The following is a 24,934-nucleotide window of genomic DNA, read 5'->3' on the forward strand; positions in this document are numbered from 1 at the left end:
GCAAGTTTCAAGCACAGTTTATTAATTTCAAGCAATTGCCACTTCTCAACATCCTCCACCCACATTACAATTTTACACATGCTGTAGAAGATCCCTCTATCTCCAGCAGTAGCACAGTCTGGTCTGCCTTCTGTATGGGGGTCAATATACACATAAAGGTTCTTCAGAGGTTTAATGCCACTTACCCTATGTATGGAGATAAAGTATTATTAAGAAGATTTTAAAGAAGTCATTATCTTCTATTAAAAACTCTTGAACAGTAATTAATTTTTAAACTAAGTAATATACACCAAGGTAATAAAAACACATTCCAACTCCACAGGGCTGGAATCTTGTTTTTTCTGAAGGCTTGGAAAACTGAGTGTGTTAAATGTGAAGCTCCTTGTCAACATGAGGGAGGAGGAAACAGAAATCAGCACAGTAGACTTAGCCAAACCTTCTGTATGTAGGACCTCTAGCAAAAGACAAACATTAAAGATTTGTGCTCAGGAGGAAAAGTTAAGTTATCCTCCCTATCAGATGAGCTGAGAAACTGTTCACTGTGTTGCACAGCTGTTCTGCTTGCACCCAGCCACAGCCATGAGAATTCAGCTGACTGTAGTGGCAGCCACAGCTACTCTCCTTGGAGACCTCAGGCTACAGGGACAGGCATTGCCCAAAACTGGAGAGGGGCCTTAACAGTGTCACAAAATCCTCCAGGTCCAGAGGTTTTTTGATGCCAGAACTGAAGAGTTTTCTACTGTTGTCAACAAGAAGTATCAGCTGGATGGGGGACTGAAATCCACTTTTTAAAATTAACTCCTGCCATCCATTCTCTGTATGGATAAAGTTTGACAGAATTGAAACAAATAGTGAACCTACTCATGTTAAAGAAAAAAGTGCATCACCTGCTTAAATGTTTACTGGTTAACACATTTATTTTAACCAAATATAATGGTTCAATTTTTTTCCTAAATGTAATAGATTTTGTACTGCTCATTCTATCATTTTAAGAAAACTACATTTTAAGAGTAATGCTAGTTTACCTACATTTTATTACAATTAAAAAAAAACCCTCTTCAACCAGAAACAAAACAATCTATGTAACAAATTTCAATACAGCAAATATGTTTCATGAATTATCAGTAATGCAGCAGTGTTAATCAATTCTAAACTGAAATGCTGGAAACTAAAAGATTAAGACAGAACTACATGAAGAGTATTTTTCATATCTTTTATAGGACAGAAACCTTTGTTCATGTCTTCTGGTAGCCTTCATCTTCTTTTGAGCTGCACCTACAACACAAAGAACAAGTAAACGAGCAACTTTATGCTTCTCCAGAACAGCTTAAAACAATTCTGTAGGCATTAAGGGGCATCTTTTCTACTGCTTTGTTTCTGTATCACCAACTCATTTCATTGTTTCATATTCCTATTTTAAGAATAAAGTACAAAGTAACAGAAAGAATAAGCTATTACTACATCTGTGTAAAAGTGCCCTCAGAAGTGCTGCCTACGTTGTAAAAATGGAAGTTACACTTGCTGCATTTAACTAGCAAGCAACTAGTGTTTCACTAAACATCAAAGCTAACTTCTTCCATTTCCTGTATGAAAAAGATACCTCAATACGTGGAAATAGGGAGAGATTGTTTTTTATTAGGAATTTTCCAATATAAATTGAGAAGAGACAGGTTGAAGGTTCCAAATAGGTATACAAAACCACCCATCTCCTGCTTGTTTTCGTAGTTAGTTCATTACACCTCCTCGGTGGGGTATTCCCCACCAGCAGAATGACCTGCTTTGTGGCATTTTTCCTCATTCTTGAGTGCACTAAGAGTGCATGACTGTTGCCATTATGTACCTAGATGGATACAAAAATCCTTCTTAGTTCAAAGTATTATAAAGTATGTGAAACCAGTGGGGTTTTCACAGCCTGCCAGAATATATTAATAAAAAAATGGAAAGATGAACTTCTTAACATTGTCAAAGAGAATACTAAAACAGCATTATGGACCTGAAAAAGTTGCTTCTGTTTTCCTCACCCTGTATAACCAACTCAATTGTCTCAAGCTCTTTTAACTTGTTGCTAAATGTTTATCTACACATGCTGTCAGAAATAACCTTGTTAGGAGGGTGAAGTTGGTGTCTCAGCAAATCAGACCCATGGAGTAGGCGTTGAGTGGCCTGTGACTCGCTTTCCTTTTTTCTCTTTCAGCACCATCAAAAGGAAAAGTGAGAAAAACAGCACAAACATTAGTTAAAGCCTGAATTTAATCCCATGTCCTACAGGAATAATTTCATTACAATGAAAGCAGACAGACAGTATCTGTAGGGTTTTTTGCTTTGTTTTTAAGCAGTGATAATTATATATCCAATTAATATAGCCTATAGCTCTCCCAAAGATCATAATATTTAATAATCCCTTTAATTAAATGATTAATAGGAAATGCAGGGGCGGGTCTTACAAATTACCTGATTTACCATCACTGAAGACAGATTCTTTTAAAAATGGCTACAAATGCCTTGTTCACAAAAGACTTTATTATCTAATGATGCATACTGAAAACATACAGAAATCTGCATGGTCCACTTTACATGCAGCAGAACAATCTTCACTTTACAATAAGTAAGTGTCAACTGTTTTATGCAAGAGACAACACTTTAAAGTCACATTTCTTAAAGAAAAGCTTCATTTACAAAAGAAATAAAAGGTAAAGAAGCAATTACCGCTTTTAAAAAGCAGCTGCTTTGTTCAAGAGTGGAAGGTTTATGCCTGTATTGAAAGACAACATGATCACAAATAATGAAAACAATGAACAAATGAAACACTTTTAGCATAAAGCAGTACACTTTCAAAATGACATACAAATAGTTAAAAATTTCACTATGTTGTCTATCTATCCTTTAGATATAAGGTCTTTCGAATGAGATCCCAACATATGTAATTACTAAATGAAAACGCTTCTGTAAGTATTGGTTCTATGTCATAGTGAACTGTATTTAACAAAATGTATACAAAGTCTATAGCAAGTTGATTAAAAAAACTAAAGTAATAAGAAACAGTACACTGAAGGCGCTCTATCCATCAAGTGCGCTCTCTCCCAGTTTTAAATGTGATGAACAGAACAGAAGTTGTAACTATGCCACGGTTGCAATGCCAGAAAATAAAACAAGATCATTTCTCAAACATGCAGGGAATTCTGCCACAATGCTATTGTCTCTCATTTGTCAGTTGTTCCAGTAAAATAACAGCTTAAACACCGGTGATGTTGATGGGTTAGCTTACCTTCAGTGTACTGAAAGTTGTACACAACCTGCTTTAAAAGAGGAGACCATCCCTGCGGGCAGGCTCAAGAAGGAACAGACCCCCTTCGGCACTGACTACACCAAGGGCATGCTGCTGTGGCCTGCACACACACACCTAGGAAAATGTGAATATAAACAGCATTTATGCTGGCCATTTTGTAAAGACAAAAATGAAGCCAAGTCTGCTAAAAACAAATCAACCACCCAGTATTACTGCTCTCTTTTTTTTTTTTTTCTTTCTTTTTTTTTATAACAGATGCTTTTTTCTTTTTATAATATATATGAACTGCAACCATATACATTAGCATTGTACTTTTGTGCAGTCTTGGCAATTAAAACAGTTCTACAGTGAAAATTTTCACATAAGACACAAAACAGGATTACTCTAACATTTCTAAAAGAAATATCAGCCTTGATGTTAATTCAAATGTATCATTTCTTCCTCAACTTTGCAGGGGAAATATTTATGTTTATATACATTAATAACTGCTGTGAAATTTCTTCAGTCTTTGTATCTTAATTAATCAAACCCTTTGAACTTCTTCATCTGGTTTAAATTTTCTCCTGGATGAAGGCGTGCTGCAGAGCCTGGTTGATGCTAATCCGTTTAGCTGGGTCTAGCATTAGAATCTGGTCCAACAAGTCCTTAAGCTGGTGAACTTTTTTACGCTGGTCTTCAGGGAGTCGTTGGCACCCAATCAAGTCTGCTAATAGGTCCTTGGTTGGATTAATGGTGCTCATTACAGTAACTTTCTCCTACAAACACAGAAATGGCAGCCTTGTAGAACAGAAGTAATGCAAAACCCCCCTTTCATCCCTTTTCCAGAGCTTCAGCAGCAGCTTTTCTGCAGGCTTGTCTCGTATCTGAGCAGCAACACCCCGTCCCCATATGGCTTCATAAAAATCATCATGTGTAGAGAAAAAAGTGGAAAAAACACTGTCGGGGGAGAGGCCACCAACACAGGTTCACACATGAACCTAACATCCCAGTTAATTCAGAATACAGAAATCCACATGTAAATTTCCTGTATCTGACCATTATTTTGTGATTCTTCTTAAATATAATTTGTCAGAATGATACCAAAATTAGTAGTGACCTCATACAATATAACCGTATCATACTGAACACCCTTCTATAAAATGAAGGCAGAATTAATTTTATTAGTAATTTAAGGATAGCTTATATGGAGATACCCTGTATATCTACCAGACTAAATTTAGATTTTTTTTGACTTGTGTTCCTACATGCTAGGAAAAAAAATTTCTTTTACCATTTTACAGCTATGTAATCTGTCCATATTGCTGCAAAAGGACATTCAAATAGCTTATAAAATCTCGGTTTTAATTAGGAAGCCAAGGTACATTTGAAAGACCATAGAGTAGGAAATCCTGGAAAAAGTGATGGATTAGTCAACACATAGAGGACTTACCCTTTCCGTCACTTTATCTACTTCTATATACATAAAGTTGAGATTTTGATCAAAGTGCTGATCTTTGAACACACCTTTTCGAATCATCTGGAAAATGAGGAAGAGGCAAGAGTTTCAGTCAAGTTCTCTGTGTCTTACACATTTTACAATTAACATCAATGTCTATTAATTTACTGCAATGTACAAAATTTAATACTAATAAAAATATCAAAAAGACAGGAAGAGATGTTGAGATTGAACACAAAGATACAGTGCAAACTCTCTGAAAAAGGACACAGTATCTTTCATTGACTTACGCTTTTTTTTTCAGGTCAGTGCTTAGAAGGTTTCTGCTTTCACTTTATACTTAGTCTATGAAAAAGAAGCTGTATACTTTCACTTCATAAGATTTTAAATCAATATAAATTACACAGTCAGAGCAAAGTCTAGTACTTACTGTTAAGAAAAAACGTATATGATAAGAAACAGAATTCCAGGAGAACAAAGACTGTTTCTATTGTTCATTAAAGCAGTTTCATGTATATCAGTAAGTACTTATTGTAATAAGTACTTATTTTTCTTACCTTGTTTGGCATCTTTCCTTTGAGATCCATGGCAAGTTTCAACATATGATTATTGGTTTTGCCAGGAAACAGTATTTTTCCTGTATAAAGCTCATATAATGTGCAGCCTACAGACCACATATCTATACCATAGTCATAGATCTTTCCTATAACTGAAAGAGAGCAATTCCAGTTAATTCCATAAAGGCAAACTGATACAATATCACAAAAGCAGACAGATGAAAAAATGCTGATTTATAAACTATATTGGTGCTGATCTTCTTAGGAATAGAAAGCTACCATAAAAGCAGGATGTAACCTTTTAGCTTTTAAAGTCTCCCTATTTTAGAAAGGGAGGCTTTTACCTAACCCCTAAACTGATCAGCTTTAAATCAGCAAAACCCAAGAAGTCAGAACAATACCTCTAAATTGAAACGTAACTATAACTCATCAGAATGCCTTCTCACTGAGCTGATCACCAACATACATGAAGAGTCACATGAACATGCCTTCAAAGGCTGAATTTTTGACAGCCATCATATTTCCAGTCAGGTTTTGCTAAGACTAGAGAATAAATTCAAGTCAAGTTTTCATCTGCTAATACTGGAACTTGCTGGTATATGATGTAGCTAATCCAAAATGTACTTACTGATTTCTGGAGCTCGATAAAATCTACTAACTAGATAGGGTGTGATGTCATTATCTGCGACATGTGAAGCTGAGCCAAAATCACAAAGCTTTAGTATTGTTTTAGACTCGTTCACCTGAAATAAACACAAATATCCATTAGCACTATTTGTGGATAGAATTGATAATAGAACTGTAAAAGCAACAACACATTTAAGTCAGAGACAGGAAAAATATGCAGCCTTTAAATTGGAAGTTCCTTCCTTTCTGTAATCTAAGAAAATTATAAAACTTGCTCAAACTGAGAGTTAATATCTTCAGATCCTACAAAATACAAAAAAAAGTCAGTTTCATGTACTTTTCCAACGAAATCTCTTTGGTGGACCTGGATTTCATTCCAGACACTGAAATTTTATGGATTTAGACTTTAAAGTCCAGTATCCAAAGTACCACTTATAAAACAGCATATTATTCATATCTCATGCTAACATAGTGTATTTTACTGCTGAGATAGTAATAAGAGACTATTTTAGATAAATTAAAAATCTGAGTTTGTCACAGAGATTATGTCCAAAAAAGCCAAAGGAAACCATTGGATTCCTCTGATGTAGCTCTCATGTCCTGCTGGAAAAGAGGCATTAAGGACCTTTCCCCATCATCTCACTCACATAAACAAAATCTCCATTCAGATTCAATCTACTTCCATTTTGCAGAAAGCAAAAACATCTCTCAACTATTGATGGGAAAATTTCCAGTATTTCTCCTGTAAGACACTGTCTTCCTTTGGAAAAACAAAGTACTTACTCTGCTTTCGATAGACGGGGATGCATGTTTGTTTGAAAAAGTTTTTTTTAGAAGCTGTGTTGTATTTCTTTCTTACTACTTATACCACAGTAACATTTTATACCAAAGTGTGAACCCTTAACATTTTCAGCAAATTTGACTTCATCTAAATTAACAGAACAACATGAATTGCAAATACTTTATTTTATGATACAAACCATGCAAAAAAAGTTCTAATTATTTGTTACTTACCAAAATATTATCTGGTTTAATATCTGCATGTAGGATATTGCATCTTTTAAGAAGTTTTAAAGCCAGGAACAATTGCTGGCTGTAGGAACGGACAGCTTTAATGTGGAGTCCAACATCTTTCCCATACTTCTTCAACACTTCTCGTAAATTCATACTGTTAAGGGAAAGGGGGAAAGAAAGAATTTGAAAGAGTGTAACAGAAAAACCAGTAACATCCTCCTAAATGCTAAGACAAACTTCAACAAACCACTTAGCTATAAATATTTGTTGAGAAATGCAGCATTTAACATGCCACTCTGTGAGCTACAGAACTGAAATAAAAAGACTGGTCAATCAGATCTGCCTTATACTGTGTAATTACTTACTGGACTTAGTTCAGAGCATATTCTTAATCAATATTGATATGAGAGGATTTATCTGCATGAACATGAACAGCATTTTCTTAACAACTGTAAGCCCTCTGTATTCATTTTCTTCAGAAATAAGTGAAAAAAGAAGAATGTAAAAGATAAAAGGTGAGATTTTTTGGGTGATTTCAGCAGCAGAAAAAATGACCATCACTCCAGGACAAAAACATAACTGGACATAAATAAGGTACAAGTGTGTTATCAAGAGGTACTGCAGCATAAGACAATAATTTGTTCTACAGCTTATTATTGAAATATGATAGTAATATCAAAAAAATTGCATTGTTTCAGTATACAACTTATCTTCACCCCAAATATGGCAAAACTTAAAACATGACATACACAGAAAACTTAGGATTTGAACAACTGATTTCTCTAAGTAGGAATGGGGACTAAGGCAATTAATATATCTGATCTACCATAAAACAGTATCTACAATTAACCTGTCACAAGAGCTTAATTACTTGAACAGAAAATGAGCATGCAGAGAACCACTGTAACCATTTTCTCCCTAAAGCTGTTACTACATCTGTACTATTGACAGAATATACAGCATTTCCTGAATCTCTCTGGGAATGCATCTCAATACAAACCCTTAAAATGAAGAATTATGAAAAGTATAAAAACACTGGCATATGCAAAAAATCATTAAGAGCAGTACTAGCTAGATGAACCATCTTTAATACAATATCTGGTTTCAAAAATTTTCCAGGCAGAAAACTCACAACAATGCTAAATATATATCAGAAATAGTTTGCTAGTCTGAATTTGTGCCTGCAGCCAATTTTTTTGTTTGTTTCAAAGTTCCTTGCATTCTTGAATCCTGGCACTAGAACAAGGTATCAGAACAAGTCAAATCCAGAAAGGCAAAGAACACACATGAGTACTTTACCTTTTACACAGAAATTTGTCATCTTACCTGAGTGGCTCAAATACCAGACAGAGATGTTGTTTGTGGTAGAAATGCCTGAACAACCGTAGACAATGAAACTTGTCATCAGGATCAGCATCATTTAGCTTCTTTAAAAATTCCAGTTCTTTTAGGCCAGTTTTTTGCCTGAAAACAGGGAAAAGAGGTTATAAAACAAAATCTGTTTAATTCTAGTATTTTTTTAAATCTTGCCACTTGTGCGGCTATAGTTATCCAGGAATGAGATGTGTCTTGTCATTTCTGAATGTACCACAGCTAAAAATCCAAAATCACAACGGTTTTCTGTCAGTGACTACGGAGTGGGTAAGTTGTTTTAATTCCTGGATATTTGCTGTACCTTTGCAACCTACTTATCCTTTCCTCCTCACTCTCAGTTGCCTGTAAGGCTAAAACTGGATTTTATCCTATAATGTGACACATTTCAAACAGCACTCACTTGAGAAGTTTACTTGTTTAAAAAAGTGCTTCACATACAACAGTATGAAAAGATTTAAACTGAACTGACTATAGATTCAATTACACATCCAAGCTAATTAACTACAACACACTGAACTAAAACAGTTTATCACACCCTCCCTTTTGCCTTTAAATTTTTTCTAGATACTTATTAATGTAAATAAAACAAATCCAGTTATACACACAGTAAGACAAATTTTAAAACTTCCAAGGTAAAATACATGGAAAAGATTTTCATTTAAGTTGTCATTAACAGAAGAAGACACAAGATATGACTGTATAAATACTGCAGCAGATGGTGAGAACTAGTATTGTAGGCAAGTCAAGTCCTCAAATGACATACTTAAAGAGATCTTACTTGTTAATGTTCACTCAAAGACTTTTTTTTTGTATTTCAACAGTACAAGTCCCATCTCTTTTTATGTATCTTATATACATGCAAATGTTTAGAAAATATACAAAAATAATTACATGTATGGAGATCTTAGATTTGTAAGTTGCAGATGGACACAGCCTGCCAATCTGATTTGATCAATTGAAACAAAATTTTTACTGTCCACAACTCCCATCTCAAGAAACACAGGGCTCATAATTAGCTGTAACCTTGTTTTCCTGCTATCACTGTTCCCTGCAGGTTCACAAATGAGAAAATGCCTGATGAAAAGGCAAGTACCCTTCTTCCTGTGATAGCTGTAAAGAAGTGTGGATACATAGTTCTCAAGTGCTTCCCATTATCTGGCTCATATTAGCAGAAAAGGCAGGAATCACAGCTGTGATCTGTTACTTCACTTGAAACAAAGGAAGATTCAAATCACATCATGAAAAACTTCCAACTGTTCCACATGCTTTACTACCATCAAAAAACCCCATTACTTACATAAGTTCATTGTTCCTGATGATTTTCACGGCTACTTCTTGGTTTGCTCTGGCCATATCCCTGGCTCGCACTACGTTGCTGAAGACTCCCTGACCAGTGTAACCATAGACATTGTAACGTTTATCTAGAACTTCACCTATATTAACACCTGAGGGATAAAACCAAGCAAGTTCAAGTTACAAGGGATAAATGTAATAGAACTTCTCAAGAAAAAGAAACCATTCTCTTACAAAACATTTTGTACATATTACAAAATATGAGGGCTATTGTAAGATCCTTTAATTTCATGGTGTACAATGTTCTGTATCACCTAGCTTTGTGGAAATTATGGGGAACAAAGGGTGATTCTTTAAGTCTGGAGTCCTTTCAAAACAAAACTGAGGTTAAAACCTGCATGCTTGTTTCATCTATTACATTACACACTCAGAGAGGGCTCTGGGATACATCTACATTAGAACATTTCAGTACTTTCATACATGAGGATTTTTCTCCACTCAGAACCCTCACTCAACCTGTCCTTGCTGATAAACAAACACAACTTACGGTAATAGCCTTCTGCGTCTGTCCAGTTATCCCTGAGATTGGGGTTTTCTTTGAAGTCTTTTCCAAACCCAGCAGCCCTTAAACGAGCACTCTGAAATAAAAAGTAACAGCTTTGCTTGTGTGCTCTATATTCTTCTTTTGACATTTACTTACCAAAGCCCTTTTTCCCCTACTGAAAAACTGTTCTCTCCACAATAAAAACACACTTGTCATGTTAGAATGCACATTTTGAATCATCTAAGTAAGACTTTTTATTTACAATAAGTTTATAGTAACTTTTTTTTAAAAAAAAGTTCAGCAATTTTCAAGGAAAACACAACTGTTTAAGCCTTGAATTTCTGTTCACTACATGCCACTTATTTCATACTGTTATACATACTACCATAACACTTCTATAACTGCTGCTGACATCTCTTAACATACTGGGCAATATTTTAATCACAAATTCAAAACTATGAGTGGTCAAGTTTATCTTCAGTTGAACAACAGTTTCTGGAAGGGGGAGCTGCTAACTTACAAGCAATATAAATCTCCACTTGTAACTTCTGAACTTTTAAAAATGCACCCTCCTCACACAGACACTATCTTAAGTATATCCATCTTTTTCCAGGTCAGAGGGACACCAGTGTTACTAGAATAAAACCACAGCCTATGTTATATCTGCCATAAAAATTCTCCAGTCAATTTTGGTTTAAGTTAAGAAGAAAGTTCTTGTGTTTACTTATTTCTCAGTGTTATGCATCAGCAAAAATGCAGAGGATTTATAGAAAATGGCACATAAAATCTCAAAAGCAGTCATTGGACTGCCAATATCTGAGGGTCACTGCAGCATATTTACAGAAAAGCTAATGAAATAGAATTAAAGTAAAACCAGGCAATGTACCTCTCTTCATCCCAAAAAATCTTCAAACAAAGAACCAGATTACTCCAACATAGCATCATTAGCCAATTACAGTATCTTACACACTTTTTCATTAGCCATACATGAGTCTCTGGAAAAAAGGTCATATTTAGAACATTGCAACATGGTAACAACAATAAAAAGCTGAACTTATAAATAGATTAATGTTTTTACCATGTGCCATTGTATTCAAACAGCAGGTGAATTCCCCAATCGCTTAGTCTTGTAAAATTGCCACTAATTTCAGCAGATTTTATTTCACTGAAATACTAATTAAGAATCTGCCTGCATTGGCTGACCAAAAGATTAAGAACATACAAGTCACTTAGCAGCATGTGCTTTTATGTGCTTTTTAAATCAAAGTTCTCACAACCCTCAAGTGACAGTGACTCTAACAAAAATCAAGCAGAAAAAAAATCATACATTTCATCTCCAAGAATTACCTACATCAAAGTATGCAGCGAACATATCATCTGATTCTGTGAACATATCAGGTGCTAGCAGCTTCTTCTGAGATGAACCTTAAAATGAAATTCACATTACTCAACATGAAAAAGATGTCAAATGATAACTCTGTTGCCAGTATAATTTGGCACCTGGTATCTTTACAGCATAGTCTAAGATTGGTATATTGGCAAACAGGTAGCTCTACTAATGTTTCTAGCAAATGCCATTTCACATATTTCACATTCTAGAATATAAAACTCAGACTAGTTAAGTTCTTCAAACAACCCAAAAATTTCTATCTCCTTGAAAAACTACATGTAATAGCTTTCAAGTAAGCATAGCAGAAAAAAAACAAACTACATACTTACATGCTCCCTACAAATAATGACTCTCTCTCTCTCTCTCTCATATATATATACATGTACGTATGTATGTATAAAAAGAAGTACAAAATTACTGCACGTATATAGAAGAAAAACCAGTCTTGTTTTCAGTACACAAGTTCAGGCTTTTCTGCTAATCACAAGGTACTTTACTAAAACCCAAAGTTGTAAAGCCCAGAAATTCTTTATTTGGTAAATCCTTTCCCCAGCCCTGCCAAAAATGGATCTGGTGTGCAGCTTTTTGTCAAGCACAATGTTTACTACTGCTTTAAAGAGAAACATTTTTGTTATGGGCAAGATTATCCCTTTCTCACCTTTTAATCATCTTTAAATCCCAAAGACATTTAACTTGGTTGATAAGATAAAAGCAAAGAAATGTAAATTAAGCACACGTTAGTAAAAGCAAGCCAACTTTAAACTATTTCATTCATGTACACATTATGGCAGCCCTCCACAAACACGGTAAATTGGAGACCCTCCCTTCACTACGCAATGGAGAAAAATAAATGGTTAATTCAGCTCAGAGGCTTCAGGTCTCGTGATGCACAAACCCTTTCCATACCAAATAACCCGACTGAAATCTGACAGCATAAAAAATAAAATCATCCAGCATGCTGCTACCACTGGTTCAAGGTATACACCTATCACCTGACACTTGTAGAGAGGCAGTTTACACCACTGTTTTGAGCTATAGACCCTTCTAGAAACTTCCTCATATTTTCCTTTTAGTTCCAGTTACCTGTACTGATCTGCAATGAGTTATTGAGCAGTTTCTTAGCAACTTACTACTCTGGCCTTTTAAGAGGTCAGGACACAAATAAAAATTTACTCCTGCAGAGGAAGATAACCCACTGGTTTCAGCTGTTGTTACAGCCACCTCCAACTCAGAATCCTACCACCAAGATACAACTGTAACTTTAAAAACCTCTTTTACATGTCTATGCGGAAAATGCTTACATAGTTAAAACTTAAATTTTCATATGCTTTAATAGACAAAATTAGAGAGCAGTACATGCTTTGACAAAATAGGAAAAACACATTGTCTGTTAGACATAATAAGCCTAAACCTTATGCAAAGAAAGCAGTAAAAGGGTTCTTTTCACTGATGTTGGAGGAGAACAATCTGAAAACACATGGCTCAAGGGAACACCAGGATAAGCTACAGAGCAGTACAGCAGTCCCAAAGAGATGCAGCTTTATTACTTTCAAGAGAACCATCCACTAGAGACATCGTATTTAGGCCCCAAAGATACACGTGGCACAGGATATGAAATACAAGCTAACCGCAACTCTCCCCCCGAGGGGCTGGGCAGGCTCCACAGCCCTCTTTGAACATTGTTATTGCAATTAAACTGTACAGAGAAGCCAAAGCAACTTAAACTAGCTCAAGTACCATCACACAGCAACTGCACACACCTCTGACTACTTGGAAGATGTACAGTAATCCACTTTCAAAAGACAAAAAAAGCAGCAGACTTTCAATACTAGAGGGTGCACTGGGAGATGTTCCGCATTCCTTTTGCTGCAGCTGGCACAAGGCAGGTTTTATATCAAAATTTATTTCAACATTGCTGTACAATAGAGTACATGAAGAGGGGGAAGAGAAAGAAAATACCCATTTCAGCAATTAGCTATGCTGCTAAAAGGGCCTTACTAGCAATGACCCTCAAAAGCTTTAATCATTCTTAATTACTACAGATCCACCCATATTCTTCTGTCACAGTGGCTTTAACCAAAAAAAGGTGTAAAAGGAGCAGGATTTCCAAGTCTTACAAAAGGAAGTCTAGGACTATACTAAGCTTCTAAGAAAACAACTTGCCTAAGTGAAAAGAAAAATTTGAAAGGGAAATTCTTAACCATATAGGCAGACATCATTATTTGCTCTTTCAAATGTAAAAGCACAAGTTCTGTTAAGAGTTATTAGAAATACAGAGAACGTATTCCAATCATATTATTCTTCCTAATGAGGAAGCTTTATTTTAATTCTATGCTTTAATATATGCACATAATATCTGTGAAAACATTCACAAATTCCATCCAAAAAGTCAATCTACTTTTCCTAGTCTGGAAGTAAGTAAACTAAGCCAAGTGTCTGAGAGTTCCTAAATTGCATTAGAGAGATTTCAGAATCTTACCATTGTTCTGTTCAACTGTCATGAGGTTGTGCTTGGCTTTCACTGACGCCTCAAATGTATCCACATTTTCCCGTTCATACTCCTTAACATCAGCAGCAACTCTTTCTAGAATGTCATCAGGAGAATTTGAGCGACTGCGTGTACTGCTTTGAGGGCTGCTTGGTTCAGATGGTACAGATATGTTACTGTCCTCTGTCTGGCCTTTGTATTTCTAAAAAGAAATTTAATTTTTAATCTCAATGTTACACATTATCACAATTTAAAGATTTTCATATCCACTCTTTCAATGGTTTGGGCTTTCAGCTGAAGCATCTTTGCTTTAATAATCACCTGTGTCTATAAAGACAACAGATTATTTTTAGAATGGGAAACAACTTCTGAAAATTCAATTTGTCACAATGCACCACAGCCCAGACCACGAGACTGAAACATTCACATGTGTTCTTTTGGTCTTTAAATTTATTTAAAAATAGATTATTACTGAATATTAATTATTTGGTTAAATACAACAAAATAGCAGCAGCAACAAATTTATTACTAAGCTGTCCTGGCACAGAAATACTGAAATACAGTCATTGAGGAAAAATTAATTATTTTATATCCTACATTCTAGAATATTTCCTAGTTTTACTAGTGTTATGGTACAGAAAAGTAGCTTTTAGATTCAGTTTTTTACTGTGAACTCGAAATCCTATTTATTTATTCACCTGTGCTGAAAAATTTCTGAAGCATTAAAAAAACTTTAAACATCAGCTTTAATATTTTTGTTACCCTTACGTACTATGAAATTATACAGATCTCACTTCCTACCCCAAAAGGTAAAAATCAAGATGAAGAAATGCTACTACCACTCAGTTGTCAAGGCTGAACTATTTAATAATACAAGCAGAGGTTTTTCTGTTTAGGGAATTCAGCTCTGCAATTTGCTTCCAGCCTGCACCAAAATCTGGTGTAACCTGTCTTTGAAAAGAATTTATATAGTTTGGCTCAGTCATAGCTCTGAAGAATTTTACAATGGGCTTTGCATAAAACTCAAACCATTAACAGTATTTTTATTGCTGTTTAAAATAAGCAGTACATTAAAGCCAGTGATTTTGTACCTGATACTAAATAAATATGCTACAGCATTTTGCTTGCTGTGTTTGAATTGTGTGACAAATCCCACCTTTGAAAAAAGACAGCTGACTTGTATTGTACAATGATAGCCCCTTCGGCCACAGCTTCTTTCAGGGGGTCTCAAGCAGACATTACACCTGTGGTTACTGTTACATTACTGTACTATGTACTGTGTTACTCCTTGTTACCCGGAGTAAGAAGTTCATACAACTCACCTGTGCTTTTATGGAGGAACCCATGACAGCGGCTTTACAAAATTTTGGAAATTGACATGTACAACTTCTACTTGAAACAAACTGACTAGAGTTAGGCTAATCGATATGTAACTTACTGTTACACTGGCATTATCAGATCAATGATACAGCTACGGAGAAAGCACACAGATGAAGACAACAGAAGAACATTTTTAACATGTCTTTAGACCATCAGAGAATGTTTAACTGTAGCAAAAGATGACTCACAGAAGAGTCACTTCAGTTTGAAAAGCAATACTGTAACAATAGAGGTGTAGAATTTAAGAGAGCCTAACATTTGCAATGAACTGGAAAAATACAGCAATAGGAGTTACTATTGTAATGCAGCAATAGGCAAAGAGCCTTCCTTTACCCTGACATTTTACACTAAAAACACAGAATTAGCTCCTGTAACCATGTACCTGAACAATTGCTTGCCGCTGTAATCTCCTTTGTCTTATTTCTGCTTCTTCATCCTCTTCTTCCAAATCAAAGTCTTCAAGACTACAAAAATATGATTTTTTATATAACTTCATAAACATGTAATTATCTCCTAAATTTTACCAAGTGCAGTTGCTTGGCATATAAAGCACAGAATATATTAAACAATAGCTGTTCAAGTGACTCAGAAAGCAACGGTGTATTAAATCCCACTGCATATATTTACATTTCCTTACAAAGAGAATTTATCTCTTGGTATCTCATTGGGACTTTCTGCATTCCATTTTTAATTGCAAACAACTAACAGCCCTCTTCCAGAAGACAGCAAACAAACAAAAAACGCTTGTTCCTTTTCATTGCAGCATCATTTTTCCTTAATAATTTGATTAAGAATGCATACTCTTGCACAATTTAATAGGCAGATATTTAGGAAATATAAACACAATTTGCAGACAGCAGTTAATCCTTTCAGCTATTAAAGCTTTCCCTCAAGCAGTAAGCTTTAGTAATGAGACCAAAAGTTTTCACAGGATACTAATCAAGTTGAATTTAATAACTTAGCGATATATCCTTCCCTCAGGTCTGCCCAGTAGCTAACAGGTCTTGTTAGTTTTTTGCATATTCTGAAGTTTTTCAGATTCTCACAAAACTAATTTGACAAGATTGCAAGTACAAAGACATGATTATGGTTTTAGGTGACAACTCAAAAATCCACCATGAAGATAAATGTTAGCTCATTCTTGGTATCAGTGGAACTGCAAGTTACAAATAATTAGTGTAAGTTAAAATACAGTCTTACTTTTCATCTGATGAAGACTCCTGTTCAGCTTTCATGCCCTCAGAAAGACTGCCTTTAAACTTGTCTTCTTTAACTTTGCTTCTACTCCTACGTCTATGGCCACCACGTGACCTGGATCTCCTTCGAAGGCGAGATCTACTTCTCCGGCCTCTATCCCTGTTTTATAAGAAGAGATTTGGATTTTGTGGGGGTTGCTTTGATTTTCTTAAGAAAAGAAAAACCTCTTCAGAAAACATACAGACACACAATGATTCCAAGCAATAAAAAAAAACTTAATTCACAAAGGACAAAATTAATTTAACTGTGCTAGCACATATTAACATAGACAAAAAAAATAGCACGGTCTTTTTACACATAAGATAGCAATCCTTATTCTTCCTGTTATATCCTACAAAATCCATTTAAAAACACAGGGTGTCTTTACCTCCTCCGAGGAGATCTACTCCGCCTTCTGGGAGATCGGCTACGTCGAAGGGGTGTTCGAGATCTCCTCCTAATGGGGGACCGAGACCTTCTTCTGGATGGGGACCATCTGCTGGGTGGGCTGACATCCTTGGATCTTTCACGTCTAGACAAAATGTCATCCCTGGTCCGTGTTCTTAAAACAGAGGAAAAGTGATGGTAAAAATCAGGAGCAAGCCGAAAACAAAGAAGTCAGTTCCCTCTAAAAACTCACTTGAAATTCTTACTGCAGGTGAGGGGCCACAAATGGGCTTCTGAGGGAGGGAGGGATGGATAAGGTGGCTGCAGAGCCAGGCACCCTTCCTGCATCCTCTCCCCACCCTGGGAAGTGTGTGCCCATACTAAGATCTAGTTCAGGACAAGTCTGGAAACAGCTCTTTAATTACTACCACAATGTTAAGAGAGGTTCTAAAACAAAACTTGTGTTTAGGTCTTACATAAATTGTAGCTTGTTTTCAAGTTTACCAGAAACTGTACTGAAACAATACATAACACCCAAAATCTTATTCTTGAGAATTATTTCACCAGCTTCCCACCATGCTATTGAAATTTAGGCTTAGGATCATGGTACTTCACAGTAGGGACAATAATGTCTGTTTCAATTTGGGCAGTACAACTGCATGGCTTCATTTCACACACCCTAAAACAGCAGATAAAAACTAGAATTCTTCACTAAAATCTAAACTATCCCATCTCAAATTAGAACAATAATTCAAGTGTGACACTATAAATACACTATTCAAAACTTGTTTATTCTTGCCTATAGAGATTCACAAATATTCAAGAAAAAAAATCCTTGATGGGATTACTACATTAAAAAGCTTAACTGCATGACAGCAAGAGTTCAGTCAAAAACTGGAAAGAATATAAACAAAAAATTTAACAATGTCTCTAATGAGGCTGCAATAGAAACTGGAAAATAGTTTCACACTATTTCAAAGGAAATGTTGCTACTCTTTTTTTACTGCTCTTTTTTAAAATCAAGTTGGAACAACTCATTACAGGTGCTATATCTCACCAATGAGCAAAATATCTTGGGTCTGAAAGACTAATTCCATCCATTCTGTGATTTTTTTCATTTGTATTGAGACTGCTAAATCAGTTTCAACTACCTTAACTACAGACAATGATCAGACATACAGACTGATGCAAAATAATGAGGCAAAGGGAAAATTTATGCATGTGCAGAGTATTGGCAGTTTCTACAAGGAATTACTGTACTCAAATGCTGGAGTAGGCCAATACCTTTAGCCCAATTAATTTATATTATGTTCTTGTGAACAATATTACATAAAAAGGGACAGGATGAAGAGTTCCAGGCTTCCTGACTAACAGAGTGGTTGTACTGCCAAAACCCAATCAAAATATCTGTTACAAAAAATAAATTAGTTTCAGAGATCACAGGAATGAGATAAAAAGTGGAAGGTCATTAAGAATTCATAGTAACATCACACAATGAGTAACTCCAGTCAAAGACCTGAGAAATCTTGTAAGATTAGAACACTGGAAACAAACTTGAAAAATTAAATTACTGGGATTTTTTTTGTTAAAACTGTTTATTAAAGCTCCTGAAATTCTCTGGCAGTTTGAGTAATTACAAGTAGTTAAAACTTGAACAGGTGGAATTAATTCAAATGTCTTACAAGGAAAGATTATTCCTGCTGATCCGCAAACACCTCCAGCAGAAAATATTTTAGTAGTCCCCCACTCACATGCTGCTCACCACGCAGTTACAGAAGTATGAATTTGACAGCAAAATTCTAGACACATGCATCACTTGAAATATGTGTCTAGACAACCAATTCAAACTGGCTGCAATGCAAGCTGTCAAGAAAAATGAAAACTGAAAGATGCAAAATGTTGCAGAGGAAAAGTGAACTGCTATGCCAGAAGAAGTCGGTGGCTAGGCAGACACATTCCTGATTCACCAGATAAAGCAGCCAGATAAACTGGTAACATTTACAGTACTTGCTTGATCACATTGGCATCACTGGGGCCATTCTCCAAAGTACCCAAAGATACCCCGTACCTGAAGCCAGAGTAACCTTCAGTGATTCAGGCTGAAACTTTCACATTTTTTAAGTGCCAATTCACTACACTTTGAGGGTCCAATTAATTTTAAATTTATACTTCCTTGTTCTTAGTTCTCAGACCAGGTGAAGCTAAACCCCCTGATACAAAGTTTTAAATTATTTATTATACAGTGTTGAACTCTTCTGACTCTTAAACTTCCTACAGCTAATGAATTAACTTGCAAAAATGCAAACACTTATATTGTTCTCTTCTTTGAAACTCACCACACAGGCATTATTAGCTTTCATATTTCAAGATAACTGCCTTCATAGGCTAAATATTTTTTAAAAATACCAAGACTACATCAGTACACTAAATAGATTTCCATCATCCTCCTTTAAGTCTATGCGAAATATGGTAATTGCATATGACAGTCCAATAACAAAGCAACATTACCATCCCACTAGCAAATGAAAATCCACAATATTTAGAAAAAAAAAGAAATAGGACTCTGAGAAGGACATCTTGATATAAAAACATTTGCTTACATTCACACATACTCACTATCTATCATTAGGGCTTTTTTTGAGGGGAAAGAGGAGCTGATTACTGACTTTTAGCCAACACTAATATGTAACACTGAAAAGAATTCTCACTCCACAGAAGTTTCAGAAAGCAACAGAACTACTGAGAAAGAAAAAAAATAGAAGCCAAATTCTGAATCCAACCAGAGATAAAAAGGAGAACAGTTACAAAACTTATTGCCAGTAAGGGTGTGAGCAGCAAATAACTTAGCACTTTAACAACCACAAGATGAATTAGTGTTTCTGAGAGCTGGGAGTAATAAGTTTTTTTTAAAAAAATGAATACATACAAAGTAAGCTCATGATATCATGTACAATCTGATTACCTTTTTTAATGCCTAGTTTCTGAATAAAACAAGGAGAAAAACACTGAACTAGAAAACAGTTCATCCTGTAATGCATTTTTGTGATGGCTCATGACACCTTTAAGTTACCTGGGAGAAGACAGACGCCTCCTTTCTGATTCTCTTCTTTTTCTTTCTGCAGATCTACTCCTCACTCTTCTAACTGGAGACCGGGTTCGAGAGGGGGATCTACTCTGTTTGGATCTACGATCGTTAAAGAGAGGGGATCTGCTTCTTCTTGACTTTTCACGCTGTTTGGGAGATAAGCTTCTCCCTTTTGGGCTACGGCCAGGTCGTCTAGGGGACCTGTTTTCTTTCCCTGAAGAAGCATCTTTAGAAGGAGATTTAATTGGCTTTTTTTCTTTGTCAGTCTCTGATCTCCTAGGTTTTCTATCTTTGGACCGTGATCTTCTATCTTTGGATTTGCTTCTTAGTTCTGCTGGAGATTTAGATTTTCTACCACGATCTCTGCTTTTGCTTTCATTTACAACTGGAGACTTTCTGCGGTCCCTTGATTTGCTTTTATCATCAGCCTTATTTCTCTCCTCTGGAGGAGACTTAGACTTTCTGTTTTTCTCCTGAGATCTCCTCTTAAGTATTGGAGACCTAGATTTCCTTGTCTGATCTTGAGACTTACTTCTCTTATAAGGACTTTTGGATTTCCTCCTTTCCTTTGACTTGCTTCTAGTAGTCTTCTCTTTGACCCCATCAACTCCTGCCTTAGCTTTCTTTTTGTCAGATCTGTGCCTAGTCCTTTCTTTTGATTCACTCTTACTTGCTTTCTTGGAACTAGTTTTATTGTCCACAGGTTCTAATTTCCCCTTAGTATTTGACTTAGTTGTAGGTCTTGTTCCATTTCGTGCTTTTTCATTAATCTCCCCCTCTTCTTCAGATCCTGACTCATAACCTTGTAATATTAATCCCATCCCAGACTGGACTTTTCCTTCCATTAATTCATTTTCAAGTTCAGCTTTCAGCAATGCTCTTTGTTTCTCTAAGTCTTCCAGAGGAGCCAAAAAATCAATTTTAGTTCTTTTAGCTGGTCCATCTTCTTTGTCAGAGGCATCAGCCACCTCTTTCCATTTATGTTTCTTATGTTTGTGTCTGTGTTTATGTTTTTTGTCCTTATCATCTTCTGAAGAATGTTTATGTTTCTTGTGTTTACTTCGGTGTTTGTGTTTCTTTTTTTTGTGTCGGCTGTGCTTGTTTTGAGGTTGGTCTGCCTCTGAAACTTCCCCATTTTCTTCATTCACACTTTTCTCAGACACCTCAGCATCCTCAACCCTGCAAAAAACAAAGATCAGTACTATAAACTTGCTGTAGTATTTTATCTCACGTTAAGTAGACAGCCTTTTATGATAGAAACTAACTGCCATTTATTCACCTACCTTTGGGAGAATTAAAAACGTACCACTAATTTAACTAAGTTATAACAGCAGATACAATTCCTCAGGAACAGACAACTCTGACTGCAGGAAGAAATAGTACAGAAGGAACAGATAGCAAATGCACTGACAAAACCAAATGCATGGATGGAATCAATGATTATGCCTTTACATTCAATTCAATTGACTTATCTGTCAATAGCACACAACAGTGCTAAATATTTACTTGTCAGTCCACATCCTTACCCATGTCACTTTCTGCTCCACACCAATGCCTAACCCAAGCTATGCCTTTTTTAAGTACTTTCAAGTGGCAGAAAACAGTTGTGCTCCAAAGATCAAAATTTACTTCAAGGTTTGATGCTGACCACCTTATGAAACCTTTTTGCAAAATCTCATGCAGAGCTAACTCCCTTAGTTGCATTTTTTGCTCTAAGTGTACACACCTGTTTGAAAATCAAGAAATGTTCCTATACATGTATATTATTCATGCAATACAGGGAACGCTATTAAGGAACAGGATAAATTAAGGAAATCTAATTTCAGAGCAGCCTTCTGATAGTATACAGCAGATTATCAGCTTCAAAAATACGTGGTAATCTTGACACCTGTAAAATGCCATTGACAAAAACAGCTGAAAATACGTCTACATCAGGTTATTAAAATAATAATACACAGTGTTTCTTCAAAAAATATAAAATTCAGTCCTGATGTTACACATTCCCTTGTATTATCTCCCAGAGCGACTGAAACTGGCTTAGTAATAGGGGTTTTTACAGTGTTTAGCAAATAACTCCTGTTCTCCTTAAGAAGGTAAATTAAGTTACTGTCTGTGGTAATACAGTGGACATCTGCCTTTCAAAGCATTACAGGTGCCAGAGCTCACCTTTCTACAGACACACTCCATCTAAACTACCGTTCTGAAGTTTACTAGTTACCACTTCAATAACTTCAACAGCTCTTTGCTGTTTACTAAGCCTCATTAAGTGAAAAGAAATCCCCCAACACGAGTCAGGGGCCAGGGGTGAACGTACACAGAAATGCAGAATTATCTTCTGAACTTTACTGGCCTCATACAACAGATGTTTCTAAAAAGCATGACCAATAAACTGATCCAATACATGTATCAGAGATATTCTAAGCCTAAAGGACAGCATCTCACAGCGAATTTGATTAGCATCCTCCTAATTAAGGATATGATCTTCAAGCAGTGAACATGTACTCTCTCCTGCCTGAATTAAGATAAATTCTTGTACTAGCACATAAAGCTCACTTTTCTGCAAAGTACACTAAAATTATTTGCTAAAATCGTTAGCAAAACTTTAGTGCTATGAAATTATGAACTTCCAAAAGGAACAAAACTGTTTGAGTTAAAAATATAAAATATTCAGAGACTTAACTCAGAATGTCGTTTGTCTTTAATGTTTCTATTACTACTTCTGCTTACTCAAGGCATACAGAAAGGTGTTTTTCTTAATTGCTACCTCCTGACACTCCACACCATTATGATAAGAGAATATCAAGCAGAACAAAAGAGAGAAAACTGGCTTAAAAAGAGCTCATTTCCTCTTGCACTTGGCATTTAAAAAAAAAAGGTAGAAAAAAAAAAAGAAAAAGTATTAAATGCAAAACTTCTTCAACTTGGATTTGCCTTACTGAACAAGTATATCTGTGACCTAAGTGGGGAAATGTGACAAGGAGAATTTAAAGTGAACTATGTGCCTTTCAAAATTTATTATAGATGGATCCAGGATCCTGTGTAAGTCCCCAGTTAAGACATTAAAGGTACTTCAAGACACTATAAAAATATTAAAGACAATACAAAGCACATCGGTTCCAGGTAAGTGTTCCCTCTCTTATTAACAGAGGAAATTCTTTTGTTATGGTATGTACTTTAAAGTTATGTAACAACCTCATCCTAAATTCTGGAAAAGCCAGCTGGTGGCTAAGGTGCCAGATGAGACACATCACCCCGGCAGTATCTCAGGCCACTACAGGCTGCCAAAACAACTGCCAGCTGTCTTTGTAACTCAACAAAAAAATTAGGTTCATTAATATGCAAAAAAATAGTTCATTTTCTTCATGTACAGGGATACAACTATTATTTCAAGTCATTTCATTAAACTATGGGTAAACTTCAGTTCAATGCTTCAGAGGCATAGTGGCATGGATGAAAAAACCTTTTAGGAATATTTTAGAAGGTGATGAGGCATGTCTACATGTTTAGGTGCTAATGGCTTTAAGCAGAGAAGAACTGTGAGATGAACTTGTTATAGCCTTTCTTCTTCCTATTTTTGAATTCAAGCAGAAGAATTACAGGATAAGGATGTGCAGTGATTTCACCAATCTTTTCCCTCTTACAGAATTCCTATCATAAGATTCTACCTTATCACTTCACTTTCTCTCTACAATACTAAACACTATTCTTCGTGTGCATATGTTTTACATGGCTCACATGTACTCTCGCTGCTTTTCTTCACCTTTTTTCTACTCCCAGGATAAACAATAAAATCATGCCTCTAATCAAAACTCTTTAAGGAGAAAAAAAACCACAGAAAACAATTTATATGGCTACTACTAATGTAGGAAAAAGAAGCGAGCAAGCATCAGATCGTTAACTCCCAGCAGAATTTCCAGAAGACTATGCTCACGAGCTCCTGAGTGCGGACAAACCCAAACCTCACGGCACTAACCGGGGTGCCTGGAAAACGCACGCCCGGGAGCCCCGTTCCGGCGGCAGCTCGATCTTCGCTTCCCAACGGGAGCCGGGACTTGCCAGTCATTTCGAGGGCTGGAAGGAGGGGCTGGCGGCAACAAATCACTTTCTGCTTCCACCAGCACGGGCACTTTCTATACCGCGAGAGCGGCCGCGGCCCGGGGGAAGAAGGGAGGAGGGTTCGCCGCAGGGCGGGCAGCGGCTCGGCGGCCCCAGGGCAGCCCCGCGGCACCCGGCAGCCCGGAGCCCCCCGGCTCCGCTCGGAGAGGGTGTGTGGGAGTGTGTGTACGTTTGATAGCGGCGGGTTAGGGGATCCCAGGGAGCGCCGACCCGGATCGGCCTCAGGGATGCCCGAGCCCTGCGCGCCCGGGCGGGCAGCGGCCCCGCTGCCACGCGGGGGAGGCGCATCCCTCCTCCGCGTTCCTCCGTCCCACGACCCCCGCGCCAGCGGCAAGCCCGGTTGGCCGGCGGCGATCCCGGTTCCCCGCGGCCGGAGCGCCACCAGGGCGGGAAGGCGCACGCGGGACTCCCGGGGACACGCGCCCGCCGCCGCTTCCCTTCCCCCCTCCCCCCGCGCGGCCCTCCCGAATCCACGGGCGGATCCAGCGCCCCAGGCCCCGCCGGACCGCCTCGCCGCGGGGCCGGTGGCGCCTACAGCAACCCCTCTCCCCCGGAACGGCCGCCGTCCCCCATCCTTCTCTCCATACCCCCCTCCTCCTCCTCCTCCTCCCTCGCCACTTCCATCCGGGCCGCTTCTCGTCGTCCCCGTCCCGTGTGTGCGCGTCCCCCCTCCCCAATCCCCTCACCCGCGCTTCTCCGTCCACCTCCCTTCTCCTCCTCCC

General features: G+C 37.1%; 1 protein-coding gene and 1 long non-coding RNA gene across 6 annotated transcripts in view; one reads left to right on the forward strand and one right to left on the reverse strand.

Moving 5' to 3' along the window:
* The window catches only part of PRPF4B (pre-mRNA processing factor 4B), a 25,088-nt gene continuing 154 nt past the window's right edge, over window positions 1-24,934 (reverse strand). Inside the window, exons 2-19 of one of the 5 annotated variants that reach the window (XR_004495986.1) lie at window positions 20,082-21,275; window positions 17,013-17,186; window positions 16,589-16,744; window positions 15,771-15,852; window positions 14,000-14,210; window positions 11,482-11,555; window positions 10,134-10,224; window positions 9,591-9,738; window positions 8,246-8,383; window positions 6,920-7,073; window positions 5,907-6,021; window positions 5,279-5,430; window positions 4,716-4,802; window positions 3,764-4,041; window positions 3,266-3,400; window positions 2,707-2,752; window positions 2,101-2,187; window positions 1-1,275 (exon numbers count right to left, since the gene is read on the reverse strand). Coding sequence is in view for 1 of the 5 variants with exons in the window: in XM_015618215.2 (XP_015473701.2) it covers window positions 3,838-4,041; window positions 4,716-4,802; window positions 5,279-5,430; window positions 5,907-6,021; window positions 6,920-7,073; window positions 8,246-8,383; window positions 9,591-9,738; window positions 10,134-10,224; window positions 11,482-11,555; window positions 14,000-14,210; window positions 15,771-15,852; window positions 16,589-16,744; window positions 17,013-17,186; window positions 20,082-21,275 (2,980 nt within the window). In the remaining 4 variants the exon portion in view is untranslated. Of the gene's footprint in view, window positions 1,276-2,100; window positions 2,188-2,500; window positions 4,042-4,715; window positions 4,803-5,278; window positions 5,431-5,906; window positions 6,022-6,919; window positions 7,074-8,245; window positions 8,384-9,590; window positions 9,739-10,133; window positions 10,225-11,481; window positions 11,556-13,999; window positions 14,211-15,770; window positions 15,853-16,588; window positions 16,745-17,012; window positions 17,187-20,081; window positions 21,276-24,934 lie in introns of those variants that run through there. The other 4 variants (XR_004495984.1, XR_004495985.1, XR_004495983.1 and 1 more) reach the window with 4 other exon arrangements.
* The window catches only part of LOC107200145, a 12,446-nt gene continuing 11,788 nt past the window's right edge, over window positions 24,277-24,934 (forward strand). The window contains exon 1 of the long non-coding RNA XR_004495989.1: window positions 24,277-24,361. This is a non-coding gene — a long non-coding RNA (uncharacterized LOC107200145). The remainder of the gene's footprint in view (window positions 24,362-24,934) is intronic.

Source organism: Parus major, chromosome 2 (genome assembly GCF_001522545.3).
Source record: "Parus major isolate Abel chromosome 2, Parus_major1.1, whole genome shotgun sequence".
Lineage (NCBI taxonomy): Eukaryota > Metazoa > Chordata > Aves > Passeriformes > Paridae > Parus > Parus major.